General features: G+C 38.3%; 1 protein-coding gene across 1 annotated transcript in view; it reads left to right on the top strand.

Annotated features, from left to right (window-relative positions):
* arhgef1a (Rho guanine nucleotide exchange factor (GEF) 1a) overlaps positions 1 to 11,928 on the top strand; it is a 34,917-nt gene extending 22,989 nt beyond the window's left edge. The window contains exons 11-24 of the mRNA XM_041808050.1: positions 705 to 822; positions 1,135 to 1,211; positions 1,881 to 2,052; positions 2,416 to 2,492; positions 4,113 to 4,285; positions 5,549 to 5,616; positions 5,988 to 6,176; positions 6,261 to 6,347; positions 6,978 to 7,027; positions 8,947 to 8,982; positions 9,094 to 9,144; positions 9,394 to 9,726; positions 10,159 to 10,306; positions 11,162 to 11,928. Coding sequence (XP_041663984.1) covers positions 705 to 822; positions 1,135 to 1,211; positions 1,881 to 2,052; positions 2,416 to 2,492; positions 4,113 to 4,285; positions 5,549 to 5,616; positions 5,988 to 6,176; positions 6,261 to 6,347; positions 6,978 to 7,027; positions 8,947 to 8,982; positions 9,094 to 9,144; positions 9,394 to 9,726; positions 10,159 to 10,306; positions 11,162 to 11,190 — 1,608 coding nt within the window. The 3' untranslated portion in view covers positions 11,191 to 11,928. The remainder of the gene's footprint in view (positions 1 to 704; positions 823 to 1,134; positions 1,212 to 1,880; positions 2,053 to 2,415; positions 2,493 to 4,112; positions 4,286 to 5,548; positions 5,617 to 5,987; positions 6,177 to 6,260; positions 6,348 to 6,977; positions 7,028 to 8,946; positions 8,983 to 9,093; positions 9,145 to 9,393; positions 9,727 to 10,158; positions 10,307 to 11,161) is intronic.
* Positions 11,929 to 14,416: the final 2,488 nt, after the last annotated feature.

The following is a 14,416-nucleotide window of genomic DNA, read 5'->3' as shown; positions in this document are numbered from 1 at the left end:
GATGACTGCAGCATACAGGTCTAATTAGAGCTGTAAAGTACTAACTTTCCCCAATTCATTTCTAATGGCTGACCCCCACTTCCTGACCCTCAACAGGCATTGGGGATCACATGATTGTGAGCAACCATTTCTCCATATAAACCACTTTTTGTTGATAAAAGCATCGTAGACATTTTGTGGGCCAATCAGAGACATTGCTGTACCACTCTAGGATTGCAAGTAATATAGTGCTGTTGGCCGATATTGTGAATAAACCACGTTTTTCTTAAAATGATGTGGATTCCAAGAGAAATAGTGTCTTCTTCATGACCATATATCACAGTTTCTTACCCAGGTAGCTTGTGGTAAGTCTGTCTTGAATGATTGTGACATTATGGCTAATAATCAAATCTAAAAACCAACATAGACTAAATGATGTTGTGGCTGATAAGGGAAAGTAGGAAGGAGAATAAGGGCGTGTTTCATTCCCCCTTCCTCATAACTCCACAACCCAACTGTTGGGTCCCAATGCACCAGTTGAGAACCACTGCTCTAAATCCCACTTCTACCATATCAGCTCTAACTTTACATCCTGGTCACTCAGCTAGTTTTGTTTTTATTAGTTTTGCCGTAGTGTAATACTTTTAATTTTACAGACTACCATGGTAGTAGCTACTACAATAGGATGAATATCTCATGTTTCTTTCCCTTTACTTTACTTGCAGCGGGTGAGTCGGGGTCCGTTGCTGCGTTGCCATGGTGTTCAGGAGTGCATCTTATTGGTGACTCAGCGGATCTCAAAATATCCTGTTCTCATCCAAAGGATCCTGGACAACACTACAGGTGAGTCAGCACAAAACACAGCACAACTGGTCCTATTAGTCATCGGATAATCATTGCCTTTAGGAAAATAAAAGGAGCTAGTTATCACATCATGAAAAGGTCTTAGACATTAAAAAAGCATTGACATGCTTCATCCTGAGGGTCTTTATTCACATCTTTGTTCAATATAACAAACCCAATTTTACTTTTTTGCCCCAAAACATCTAGATGAGGGCCACGTATGTTTAAATCTTTCTGGCAATAAATCTGGAATAAATATTAATTAAATGAAATGTGATGTTGAAGTGATTTTTGCCAATGTTGTCTCTGCAGATGATGACGAGGAGGCGTCGTCTCTGGCTCAGGCTCTCTCATTGGTCAGAGAACTACTGAGCTCAATAGACCAACAGGTAAAAACAAGATTTTAATTCAGTTCAGTGCAGGTCAATTCAAAAAACTTTATTAGTCCCAAGGAGGGTAATTTAAGGCACATAGAGTTGCAGCATAACAAAAAGCAAGGAGCAGAAGCCTGAAAACTCACAACTGCAAATATAAACGATGTATGAATGAATGTAGAAAGAAATTAATTTCGGTTCATTTGTAACAAAACAATTTACTTGGAAAAGAGAAAATTTCAAAAGTTTATACAGTATGTATGTCTATTTACAAAAATGAACACTATAAATAGACAACATTAAATATAGGTCTCAAATATTGACAGTAAACACATTTAAATATTTGAAACAAGCTCCACGATTACAGTAAATAATGAAGGCAAAGAGTGGTTGTAAAGAGACAAAGATTTTCCATGGAAATAAATATATAAACAGGGTTATAGGAGTCAGACCAGTGCTGAGTAAACAAAATGGTTGTAGAACAATAACAAAATATAAATACAGTATATCCATGAAAATATAATCAGAGGTTTATGTAATAGACTGGGTCAAAAAGGTACTGTATATTAGTGTAAAGGAAGACAAAGTTACAGCGTTGTTTGTTGAGTGGTCATCAGAGTAACTCTAAATTGATGTAATAAACTGCGATGGATGTGATGTTTGTTCACACTTCCTGACCTTCAGATGGAGGATTTGGAGAAAACTCAGCGTCTGCAAGAGATCCAGGCCAAACTGGATCCACGAGCAGAGACCAGAGTCCGAGACGGATCACTCTTTAAACCAGCAGAGCTTTTTAGACGGAAACTGGTCCATGAGGGGACACTGTACTGGAAAACGCCTGGATCGAGGCTCAAAGGTATGAGATGCTATTGGTTATTGGTGGATGGTGCAACATCACAGCAAAAACTCCCCATGGAAGGCAAGATGGGATGTCTGCATAACAGAAAACAAAGTTGAGCTTTTTATGACTGTGCCAACAAAAATTAATCTCTGTCTCTGGCTATCTCCAGCATGGAGGCATAAAAAAAGAATCATTTCTTTTAATCCCTGTAGGATTAAAAGAGGTGTAGGGAGCTGTAGGGAAAAATTGGACTTTCGGTTTTAGAAATCTTCTTATGTATGTTAAAGTCAGGTAGATTGGAAAGGTGTGTTCACATTGATGACAATTATTACAGAGCTTTGGTGGGAGATGATATTTTCTGTTTTTGTGTTCATGCAGATATTCAGGTCCTCCTGATGACAGACATACTCGTTTTTCTGCAGGAGAAAGACCAGAGGTACATCTTCCCATGTCTGGTAAGACATTATTTACCTCCACCAAGAAGGTTATGTGATCGGTTGGGTTTGTTCGTTTGCTTGTTTGTTTGTTCATTTGTTCATTTGTTCGTTTGTTCGTTTTTTTGTTCGTTTGTTTGTTCGTTTATTAGCAACATAACTCGAAAAGTCATGGATGGATTTCGATAAAATTTTCAGGAAATGTCAGAAATAGCATAAGGAAGAACTGATTAGATTTTGGGACTGATCCAGATCACTGCCTGGATCCAGGAATTTTTTTAATGATTCTTCACTATTGGAAAAATGGGGCTAATGGCGGAGGTCTGTGCTGTTACCACTTTACACCAGGAAATGGCGGACATGAGTAACTTCAATTCCAGCAGCAGTTTTTGGGTGTGTTTCTATACAAAATTTTGGAGTTTATAGAGTTTAAAAGACGCACGCCTGGTCAAGGAGACGAGTCGGAGGGTAACAGAGAGAAAAACGAGAGGCATCTGGCTGCAGCCCTCAGGCAAACCTCTACGCTGGGGCGTTCGGTTGGAGACCTCTACGTTGGGGCAAAACCTCTCCACTGGGGCGAAACCTCTCCGCTGGGGCGTGAAGTATATTGCCCGAGCCGGCGGACCTCTATGCTGGGGCGTGATGTGTATTACCCGCGATAAAATTTCAGCTCTATCTGCTTGCTGACAGGCTGACCCTAAATCTAACCAGTCAGGTTTTAATGCCTAAATCTCACCAGTCGGATTTTAATGCCTAAACCGAACCAGTCGGGGTTTATTAGCCTAGACACATACGCTGGGGCGAAGTCCCAAGAGGGTCGTGGGGCGTGACGTCATTGCCCAAGCCTACGCTTGGGCGTGCAGTGTGTTAGCTGTTGTTAGCATGACCTAGCTGTTGTTAGCATGACTACAACACTGTGCTTATGACACATTGCCCCAGCGTATGGGTCAGCGTCTGCTACTGCACAGTCCAGCGTAGGGGTCGGGGTGTGTTGCTTCACGCCCAAATATAGCCCCATATGCTGGGGCTTTGCCCCAGCATACAGGGCTATGCTAATGTGTCATAAGCACAGCATTGTAGTCATGCTAACAACAGCTAGTTCATGCTAACAACAGCTAACACACTGCACGCCCAAGCGTAAGCTTGGGCAATGACGTCACGCCCCAGCGAAGAGGTTTCGCCCCACCGCAGAGGTCTCCAGCCGAACGCCCCAGCATAGAGGTTTGCTCAAGGGCTGCAGCCAGACCCTCTTGAGAAAAACAGAGGGTTGTAGTGAGAATACTCGCGATGCTGGGAGGAATAGAGGAATATTCACCCTCTGCCATGACTTCCAGTTGTCCAGTGAGACCATGGGTGAGACTGTCAGTGCATCTGTTGGCACCGGCAGGCAATGCTTCCGCCATTACAGTCCATCCGCAGCGAAGTTAATGCTTTGCCTCACCATGTTTCCACCCCACCGGGGAGGGAGTAGTCAGCGAAAGCTGTGGTGGGGGGCACATGGGGACGGATCCAGGAATTTTTTAAAGGATTCTTCACTATTGGGAGATAGGGCTAATGACAGAGGTCTGCGCTCTCTGAGTTCCTGATAGTTCCTGGTTTATTGATTAGATATCAAATCTTCTGTCTAACTTTCTGTTTCAGGACAAGCCCCCTGTCCTCTCCCTTCAGAACCTCATCGTTAGAGATATAGCCAATCAGGATCGAGGGATGTTCCTCATCAGCGACTCGTCTCCTCCTGAGATGTATGAGTTTCACGCCGCCACCAAAGAGGACAAGAACGTGTGGATCCGACACATCCAGCGCACTGTCAGCAAGTGGGTACACACAAAACACAAAACCAGATTATCTTTGATTTTAAGGAAGCATGATTTTCAAAGGATGAAATTAAAACACCATTGTGTAAAAGGGTCAATAAGACTGATCTTCTCTAGGGTCTTACTCTGGAAGTTTCAGGATCAAACAATGGTATTTTCCTTGTAAATTTTCACAAATAATAAATAGACTGTGTGTGGCTTATAGTTCATGAAGCACAAAATAGGAACAACAATAAGTGCAGAAAATGTAATGAAATTCTGTCACCTACTGAATTTATAGGGATTTACAATGCTTTTTTAACACAAACTGTAGTAATAAAAAGTTCTTTATGAACAGTTTAGTCACAAAAATGTCCATACTGGAAAAATTGCCCCAAAATTTATTTAGATTAATATTTTATTTCACTATTTTTTATTTTTTTTTGTATTCTTTTATAGCATTGTATTTAAAAAAAATTCCCACTTGTTATGTCAAGCTACAAAATGTTAAAAAAAAGAACTACCATTAAATTTATATTTATATATTTTTTTTCTACTTTAAAAAACAACTTTTCAAAACCTTCTCACCAGCTTTGATCCTGTCCATGAAAAACAGATATTCAATCCTTTTTTTCTTGTTCAGAATTTAACCCTTTAAATGCCAATCTTGGGGCCCTAATCCCCCATTATTTCTACACATCACTCCCCTCCAGAAGTATTAGAATAGTGAGGACAATTCCTTTATTTTTGCTGTAGACTGAAAACATTCAAGTTTGACACCAAAGGATGAGTATTAGACAAGATTGCACATTTGAGCTTTTATTTCCAGGTATTTACATCTGGATCTGATACACAACTTAGAAGATAGCTTTATTTGTAACGAAACACCAAATTTTTAGGTGAGCAAAAGTATTGGAACAGATAGACTTAAAATAGATTAAAGTGAATAAGACTTAAAATTTAGTTGCAAGTTCTTTGCTTGCAATTACTGCATCAAGCCTGTGACCCACTGACATCACCAAACTTTTTAAATCTTTTTTTAGTGATGCTTTCTCAGACTTTCACTGCAGCCTCTTTCAGTTGTTGTTTGTTTTGGGGGGTTACTTCCTTCAGTCTCCTCTTTAGCAGGTAAAAATGCATGCTCTATAGGGTTTAATTATTCCGAAATTCTTTGAAAAATAAGGAAAAAAAACATGTTTTAAAAATGAAATGAATAAAAACCATCCACAATCATCACATCTCTGAGAACATGATGTAAGTGTTCTGTTTTTATCATGTGTCCAGGTGTCCATCAAGGGAGGAGTTTCCTCTCATAGAGACAGAATACAAAGCTCACCTGAGGAGGCTCAAAGGTAAAAATCACAAACACATAAAACATGGGAAAAGATCCTGTTTTACTCAAATGTCTGTTTCTCTGAATGTTAAAGGACATTTTCACATAAGCATGATTGTTTCATAACATAACCGAGCACTCTTGCATGCCTTTGGTGATGATGTCATCAGTTAAATAGTGCACAGAACAGTACAATCATGCCTAATGTTAAAACGCTTTCAATCCCAAACGATCCTAGGTTTGAACTAGCAGAACAGCCCTTCACATCACGTCTAGCATATTAAATTTGACTTTATATGGTGTGATGCAGACAGCATTATGTGAGTGGGATGTTAGATGTTATAATGCATATTAAAAAACCCCCTCCCTCCTCTCAACCCTCCTACACAGCTGACCTGCAGCAGAAGGACCGTGAGATGTTGGAGCTGCTGCAGGAGCGAGTCATGTTGTTCTGCGAGCTGACAGAGGTGACCAGCGGTCAGGACGGGCTGCAGCCGCCCATCACACGATATTTATTCAGAGCGGATACGCCACAAGCCCCACGAGCTGAGAAACTGCTGATGGACGCCACAGCCGAGGGTACTCAATAATCTTTATGATCCCACACATAAAACAGAAATCACGAAAGAGTTGAATTCTGAAAAATAGTGATGTTTGTTTTAGTGGACAGACTGAGCGAGCTGCTCCTGGGCTCCAGCTTAGACATCCCTCTGCTGTATCATCACAACCACTTGGAGGCACTAGAGACCAGTGAGTCAATAAACCCTTTAATACAAGAGGAAAAGATATGACACTTTCTGAATATGGATTATAAAATAAAGATAAAAAGGCACAATAAGACTCATAATATCCAATAATGAGGTAGTGTTCATGAGAGAATGTTGCTCAAATTCGAGTTTAATCATGAAAATAACAGACTTACTTCATATTTTATTTTAATGTAATAAAATTGTGAAATATTCTCTGATAAGTCAACAAACAGTATAATGTATTCTTGCGTTAAATTCAGAGAAAAAACTTCTAATTTTGTTTCTGAAAATGAGATTAAAACTTTATGCTGGAATACTTTTTACTTTACAACTTTCTTGGGACTTTTTGACTCTGAAATGTCCAAAATTTGTAATTTTATTTCACATAATTGTTCAACTTTATAACCTCAGATTCTAGGTTTTGTAAAAAAAAAAAAAAAAAAAAAAAAAAAAGGTTTTACATTTTACTCTCTACTAGCCACTTTTATTTCTTGTTAATTTTCAGTTGGTTGAATTAAGAAATAGAGATTGTTTTTCTTGGTAATTTTAGTCCCTGAATGTCACTGATACACAGTCATACTCATGTGTCACATAACACTATGTTTATTCCTTTTTTTTTTTGTGTCTTCAGGTGATCAGGACCTGCTGATGAATGGAGTTCATGACTTCTTTGCAGCAAAGGTGAGCTGATTGGCTGATAGAGCTGCAGCAGGTGGTGTTGGTTGGGATGGTTCTGCCCTTTTATTATGATTCTAAACCTTTTGATGGAGAATTTGACAAAAGGAAAAAGACAAATCTTCATTTAGACCCTCTTTAAAATTCTAACATTTAAGCCATCAGTGGTAAAAATGTCCATTTCCAAGAACATGCTTTAAAAATGTTGATATACAGTAAAGATGCTAAATTTAACTATTTTTCTCCAAAATGAGACCATGAAATTACAGAATGCTGCATTATTTTCTGTTGTGGCTGTTTGATCAGAAAAAATCAGGTTATAATGGGAGAAAGAAGAGGAATCAAATGGTCTATTAAGGAAGTACATTTAAAACAAACGCTGCATAAAAAATCATACGGAATCACTATCAGTTCTGTTGTTAATCTTTAACATATCCAAGACCAAAAAACAGCCCTCCATCATTTACCATATGAAAACAACTCACTTTTTATATGTGGTTTTAACAAAAAACCCTGAGATTGTGTCTTCAAGCTGGCATATAGAGGGTTAAAATACTGAAAATATTTGAATTTTGGCAGTTTTATTCAGAACTGAAGTTTAATAAAAGACTTTAGCCCCCAAAATTGGGGAAAATTTTCTGTAATGATTTTACAGCAGTTTTTGGAAGCAGATGTTTTTGTCATTAATAGCCTTAAGGTTCAGTAAACTTCAAATCAGATGCTGTGCAAAACTGATTATGTATCAAAATCAGTTCTTATGTACATCTTTGACACATCCAAGACAGGTATTTGAAAAAAAAAACACACACCTTTCCATCAACTAACATATGGTAAGTCACTTTATGTGTGTTTTTAACTTATAAAAGTGACATTATGTATTCAGACTAGCATTTAACAGGTTAAATACTGAACAATTTTAAATATTTGGTAGTTTTGATCAGCTCTGAAGCTGATTGAAAGATTTAACCCAAGAAAGTCAGTTAAAATATTTTTACATAATATTTTTCTATGAATGATTAAGGAAGTGGTCATTTTTGGTCCTTGATAGTTTTGAAGGATGGTAAATTTGCATTCTGTATATTTTAGACCAGGGGTATCCAAACTATGGCTAGGGGCCAAATGCCGCCCACAGACCATTTTTTAATGTAGCATTAGCCTTGCACAAAAAGCGTGGGGAGGCTGTGAGCTAAAATGCAGAAGAAAACACTGCTGAAAATGTTAATAGCAGAAACAGTAGCAGAGGAAGAATGAATAGCAGAAGGCGAAGCAGAAATAGAAGCTGAAGTGGCACAAAAAGAAGCAGAGACAGTGGTAGAAAAAAAAGTAGTAGAAAATGGAGCAACAGAAACAGTAGCAGAAGTAGCATAAAAAGAAGCAGCTTTAGTAGTAGAAAAAGAAACCGTAGCAGAAGAATAAACAGTAATGTAAGGAGCAGCAGAAGCAGAAAAGTAGAAACAGAACCAGCAGGAACAGGTAAGGTTTCTGAAGTGGCCCCACCATCCTCATATATTTCTGTATGTGACCCTCAGTGGACAAAGTTTGGACACCCCTGTTATAGACCCATTAAAAATAAAAATCACAATTTCAAAATTTATGAAAACAGCCTTTTGACGAAAAAAAAAAAAAGTCATTTGCAGTGATCGAAAAATTACTGCAAAATAAAAAGTGAACAATGAGTCAAATGGACAAAAAAAATAATAATAATTTTAACAAAGGGTTAGGCTTAAGTCTTCAGAGGAAATCTATGATAAAATTTTAGATCTTTCTCTCTTCGATAAAGTATTATTTGTGTTATATTGTGTTCACTGTCAGCTTTTTGTAAATACAAACTTTAATGTAAAAAAGTGCTTTTTATGTAATTTAGCATACCAAGATGTGGCATCAGTTCTACTGAATGAATTAAAATGGTTCCTCCTCTTCTTCAGGATTGTATGAGGAGTCCTGACCAGCAGCAACCATCGGTGAGTGAGGAGGTTAAGATTTATAAAAGAGTGCGTTATACAGAGATGAGTACATAGTGAGAATAATCAGCTGTATAAATGAAAAGTATGTTTCTCTGCTTGTGGTTGTAGGAGATCTATCAGAGGCTGGTAAACCTCAGTGTCTACCTCCATGCCCTCCAGGTGAGAATCTCTTTAACATATCTGTTTTTGAAAAACACCATTGTGGAAACATGGTGGGGTAACATTCAGACATTCACCTGTAAACTAAGAGATAAATAGTACAACTTGTAGGGCCTGATTTATTCAAGGGTCGTCCTGTTTTGGAGGCCACTAAACCTGTGCTTATGAGTCAAAAAGACCACGTGCAGTCTACAACGCATGCACCAAGGAGAAACTGTATGACATAACTTTTTCCGTCCCCTCCTGCAGGCTGCGGTCATCAAACAGGACTCCATCTTAGAGCTTCTGCTTCAGCCTCAGGACGCAGTGTCTCCTGCAGGTGGAGGAGTGTGGCGCCCTCTGTGGCGGGACGGTGGGAATCGTGAGCAAAGCGTGGGGTCGACCATCGGGGAGCTGGCTCTCCTGCAGAGGCAGCACAGTCTGCTTCAAGAGGAGCTGCTGAGGCTGAGAGACGCTGAGAATCGATTCAAGGACAGTGAGAGAGCGCGCACCAAACTGGAGCGACAAGTCCGACACATGAAGGTCTGCAGCGGTGCCGCACCCAACGCCAATGCCCAGCAGCACGTAGAGATGGTGTCACAGGTGAAGATGTCCTATTTGTTAAAGAGAGAACATTTAAAAGTAAAATATGGGTGCTGGTTTAGACTCTCAGTTATCCAATGAAGGCAAAAGGCTAAAAAAAAAAGTCCAAAAAAAGAGGGGAGGTCCTTTTAGTTTATGGTGGCAAACAATTGGTAATGAAATGTACTTAGAAAAATGATGCAGCAGATTTAAAAGGACATGCAAAAGTCTAAACAAATGCATCATTAGAAAAGTGCTGCAGATGAAACAACAACGCTGCCAAAAGCTGAAACAACTGCGCTTACAGAAAGCACACTACAAATACAAAAATGATAAAGTTCAAAATTCAAAGTGCAACTCTTTTTCACTTACATGTAAGCATTAATCAGCAGGTTTTGGCAGCTTCACTCCCTTGTTTCTAAGTCTATTTTTAATCCTCTACTGTCTCAGCAGGTGTCTCACCAATCAGGTAGAGGAGCTGACATGCAGCGAGGTGGCCAGGAGCCTGTCAGCCAATCAGACGACCTGCAGGATGGCAGTGATTTGGAGGTGGACATGACATCAGACGATGACGATGGGACAGCGTCAGAAAGCTCCAAAGGTCAGACATCAAGATTCTGACTACTGTTTCTATTCTTTTGTTTCCTGATCGAAAAGTGATTACAGAGACAACAGATACTGAAAATCCAGAGAAAGATTGGACCACATGTCATGTTTTAAAACATGTTAAATTAATGAGACCCGGGTTTAAGTGGACTAAAAATGGCAGAGAACTATTTAAAGTTTCGGTAAGGTAAGGAAGAGGATTAGGGCCAATGAAAAAATACTGGGATTCAAATTTTCTGAAATTCTGTGATTAAAGGATTCTGACAAAACGGTACGAATGCTGAGCTAAATGTAAGAATTCTGAAATCAATGTCAGACTACAAAAAAAAACTGAGGAAAAAAATGGTCAGAATTGTAGGACTAAAGTCAGAAATCTGAGAGTAAAGGCAGAATTCTGAGGGAAAAAAGTCATAAATCTGGGACTGAAGTCAGAGTTCTAAGATTACAACTGAATTCTGAGATTTAAATCAGAATTCTGAGAGAAAAGTCAGAATCCTGAGATTAAATCCAGAAACCTGAGATTTAAGTTAGAATTCTGAGATTAATTTCAGAATTTTGAGATAAGAACTCTGACAATAAATAAATCAGAAATCTTATATTAAAGTTGTGAATCTGACATTAAAGAAAGAATTCTGGGAATAAAGGTCAGAATTCTGAGATTAAAGTTGATTCTGAGATTTAAATCAGAATCCTAAGATTAATGTCAGATTTTTTAGTTTTTCATCAGAATTTGGAGGTCAGAGTATTGACTGAAAAAAAGAGTCATAATTCTGGTTTTAATCTAAGAATTGAGAAAAAAAACCTTTCTTTGTTGTTTACTTATATCAATGTCTTTGTTTTTGTTTTTTAGATCTTCAAGATATCCCAGAAGAAATCTGATTGTCTGCATGCACCGCAGTGCTTTCAGTATCAGTATGCTATATAATGTGAACGCTGCACATGGTTGTGCTTTCTGGACAAAAAGAACAACAATGTGGAGATCTAATGTTGATTTAGCTGCTTTGCTTTTTCAGTAGTGAGCTTTGTGACAGTGAGATGTTTTATTTTCAGCTTTGGAAAGGATAGATTTCTGTTTTTACACCAGGAGAACAAAGGAAGGAAAACAGATAGATTTTAATAACATTGAATGTTTTCATCCTAGGATTTGACTTGGGTGGTAACGGCTACTTTTTCAGTGTGTCATGGGGAAAAAAATGGCACTTGATTAAAGAAAAACATCAGGGAATTTTTTTAGATGTTTTTAGATGGAGAAATAGAACAGGAGAGAGAAAGCTGCATGAAAATGAGCTTACAAATGTCATTTGCACTTTGTAGTTCTTACTTTGACTTCATCTAATTATATTTGATAAAAATGTAGTCTTAAACACACGTCAAAGGCAAATAATCAGCAAAAGGCTGAAATGATAAGCAATAGGACGAGTATGGAACAGATTCAGAAGCAATGCAAATTCAAAAACGTGCTAAAAAAATGCACTTCTGAAAAATGTGTTGGAAAAAGCAGAAAACTAGAAAAGCACTCGGAGAGTGCAGACCTCCGCCAATAGCCCAATCTCCCAATAGTGAAGAATCCTTTTAAAAATTCCTGGGTACAGACAGTGATCCGGATCACTCCCAAAATCTAACCAGATCTTCCTTATGTCATTTCTGATATTTCCTGAAAATTTCATCAAAATCTGTCCATAAGTTTAAGAGTTATGTTGCTGACAAACAAACTAACTAACTAACTAACTAACAAACCCTGGCGATCACATAACCTCCTTGGCGGAGGTAAAGATGCATTGATTACAGTCATTCTCCAACAACAATAATCCATCTACAGGGCGCCCCCTTCAGGCCTGGAGTGCCTCAGTTTCTTCTCCATTTGTTTCCTGAATCAGCGCGTTTTTGCAGCACTTAATTTAATGCGATTGATGGCGCTTTTGCAGCACTTTTTTCATCTGCAGCACATTTCATAGCTGCATTTAAATTTGACTTTTGCATGTTTCTGAATTCACTGCGCTAATGTTCGTGGTCTTTGCTGTTGTCGACCTTTGCCTTTATCGGCCACCAAATAAACAAGTAGGAGAGTGTTTTCATGCAACAAACGCCACAATAAGAAAGTTTACATCAGATTACTTTAATTCTAACCGTATAAGGTAAACGCACAAACAGAAACTGAAGTCTATATACTAGAAAATCAATAAAACCGTTGGGCAATAAATGCTGCTTTAACTGTGCCTAACATATTTAGACTCATATAGTATATATGAACATATAGAACAAGTGATCAAAGCCTTTACTGCATAGCGTCATTTATTCTTATACCCATTTTATCGACATTCTAAAAGGATTTATGATGGAAAATAATGTGTCAATATGGAGTTAGTTGTTTTTTGTTCCAAAACCCAGGAATTTGAGTTTATTATTTAAAATCAATCATTCACAATCACATGTCGCAAACTTTGCCTGATAAATGACGTAGGAAAGTTTCAGACTCCTTTTATGTGAATGAAACATTTATAAAGATTTTCCAGACTGCACTAAATAAAGACAAAAAGATTGTCATATCCTCCTAACCAAGCCAAACACAATGCTAAAGAGGATTTTCAGCATGTCCTGGTCTTCCATTTTCTGATCTGATGGCTCTTTTTTAACAGTCCTAAACCAGTTTACAGGTCAGTGCCTTCCAGAACCTTCAAACTGACTGTTAGAGGAAAAGAATCAAAGGTCTGTTTGTTTGTTAAATTACCTGTTTAAGGATGGGGAAATAACTGTAAAACATAGAGACCCTTTGTAGAGACCCGTAATGATTAGTGATGTTTAGGTAGAAGATGAAACAAACCTTATTCTCCCCTGCTGCTCTTCCATGTAACCTCCAACTTTCTTCTTTAAAAGGTTTAATAACAAAGGTTCATAGCCATACAGCTGTCATAGTTTACAGTGAAAAGGTCCAGTGCCCATAAAGACTGCAGCATGACGAGGTTACCAGAGCACACAGGTTACTTCACAAGGAAGTGAAATCACTCTTACAAACTCAACATAAGGCTGGCTACACACAAGATGATTTCTAAAAAGCATGGGAGACGTAAAGCAGAGGTTAGACCGCAGCCCACACTCTACAACTGAACAAGTTAAACATACTCAAAATATTTGTTGAAACTGATGATGTTGAAGTTTGTAAGTAGTGGAAATAATTCTTTTAGCATATAAGTAGTAGCATAGCATATAATTTACATTTCAATCCTTGATGAGTTAATAAAACTCAAACATAAGAGGCAACTGATTACAGCGCTCTAGACTTGCTTCCAGTGGGCGAGGTCGCTCACCTTTGGTCAGACCGAACCCACAGCGCTTCAGTGCGCAGCGCAGTCGTCCTATGTGGATTGTAGCAGTCTTTAGCTCATAAAAAGGAAAATAAGAAACAATGTGATAATGTAAATAGAATAAAATAAAATGTACACATTAGTCCTCTAAAGGGAGAAAAAGGGATTTTTGTAAATGATGATGCAAATGCTCTCCTGTTGGTAGACGTCAGGATTCACGTCATTGACGTCAGGTCAGGGGGTCAAACTAAACGACGAAAGAAAAATTCTGACATGTCAGTTTATTTGAATCGTGGTCGCATCAAATAGACTGGCATCGTTAATTATGTAATACTAAAAGACAGTTTGACGTTCCTGATGCTCTAAATCAGGCCCAAGTTTTGAGGATGAGCTGCGACATCGTAGTTGGGGTAAAATCTGACTGAATTTGTGTAGTTTGAACCGGCCTTTAGTATTTCCACAAACCTTTTCCTCATCAACCTCATACTATTCAGTCACACTGACACATGGAAGTGTACGGTTTAACTTAGAAAAGACCTTTCCACACTTTTACATTACTTATTCTTGTTAAGTTGTGGATGGTCCTCACAGTCAGGACTTCTCTCACTGAGTCAGTAACTTCACTCATGGTGCAAAAATATCTAATACCTAAAAGCATTCTGGGAAAATGATGCAGACTAAGGGATGATTGTCCAATCATTTGTGTACAGTGACAAAAAATGCTTAGAATGATCGAGAGCTGTTTACTTTAAACTTGAAAATGTGTACTTTCAACTCAGAAAAATAGAGTTGAAATAGCTATT

This window comes from Cheilinus undulatus, linkage group 16, assembly GCF_018320785.1.
Source record: "Cheilinus undulatus linkage group 16, ASM1832078v1, whole genome shotgun sequence".
NCBI classification, from domain to species: Eukaryota; Metazoa; Chordata; class Actinopteri; order Labriformes; family Labridae; genus Cheilinus; species Cheilinus undulatus.
Note: the sequence above shows the minus strand (reverse complement) of the source record. Positions and strands in the feature narration are given on the sequence as shown.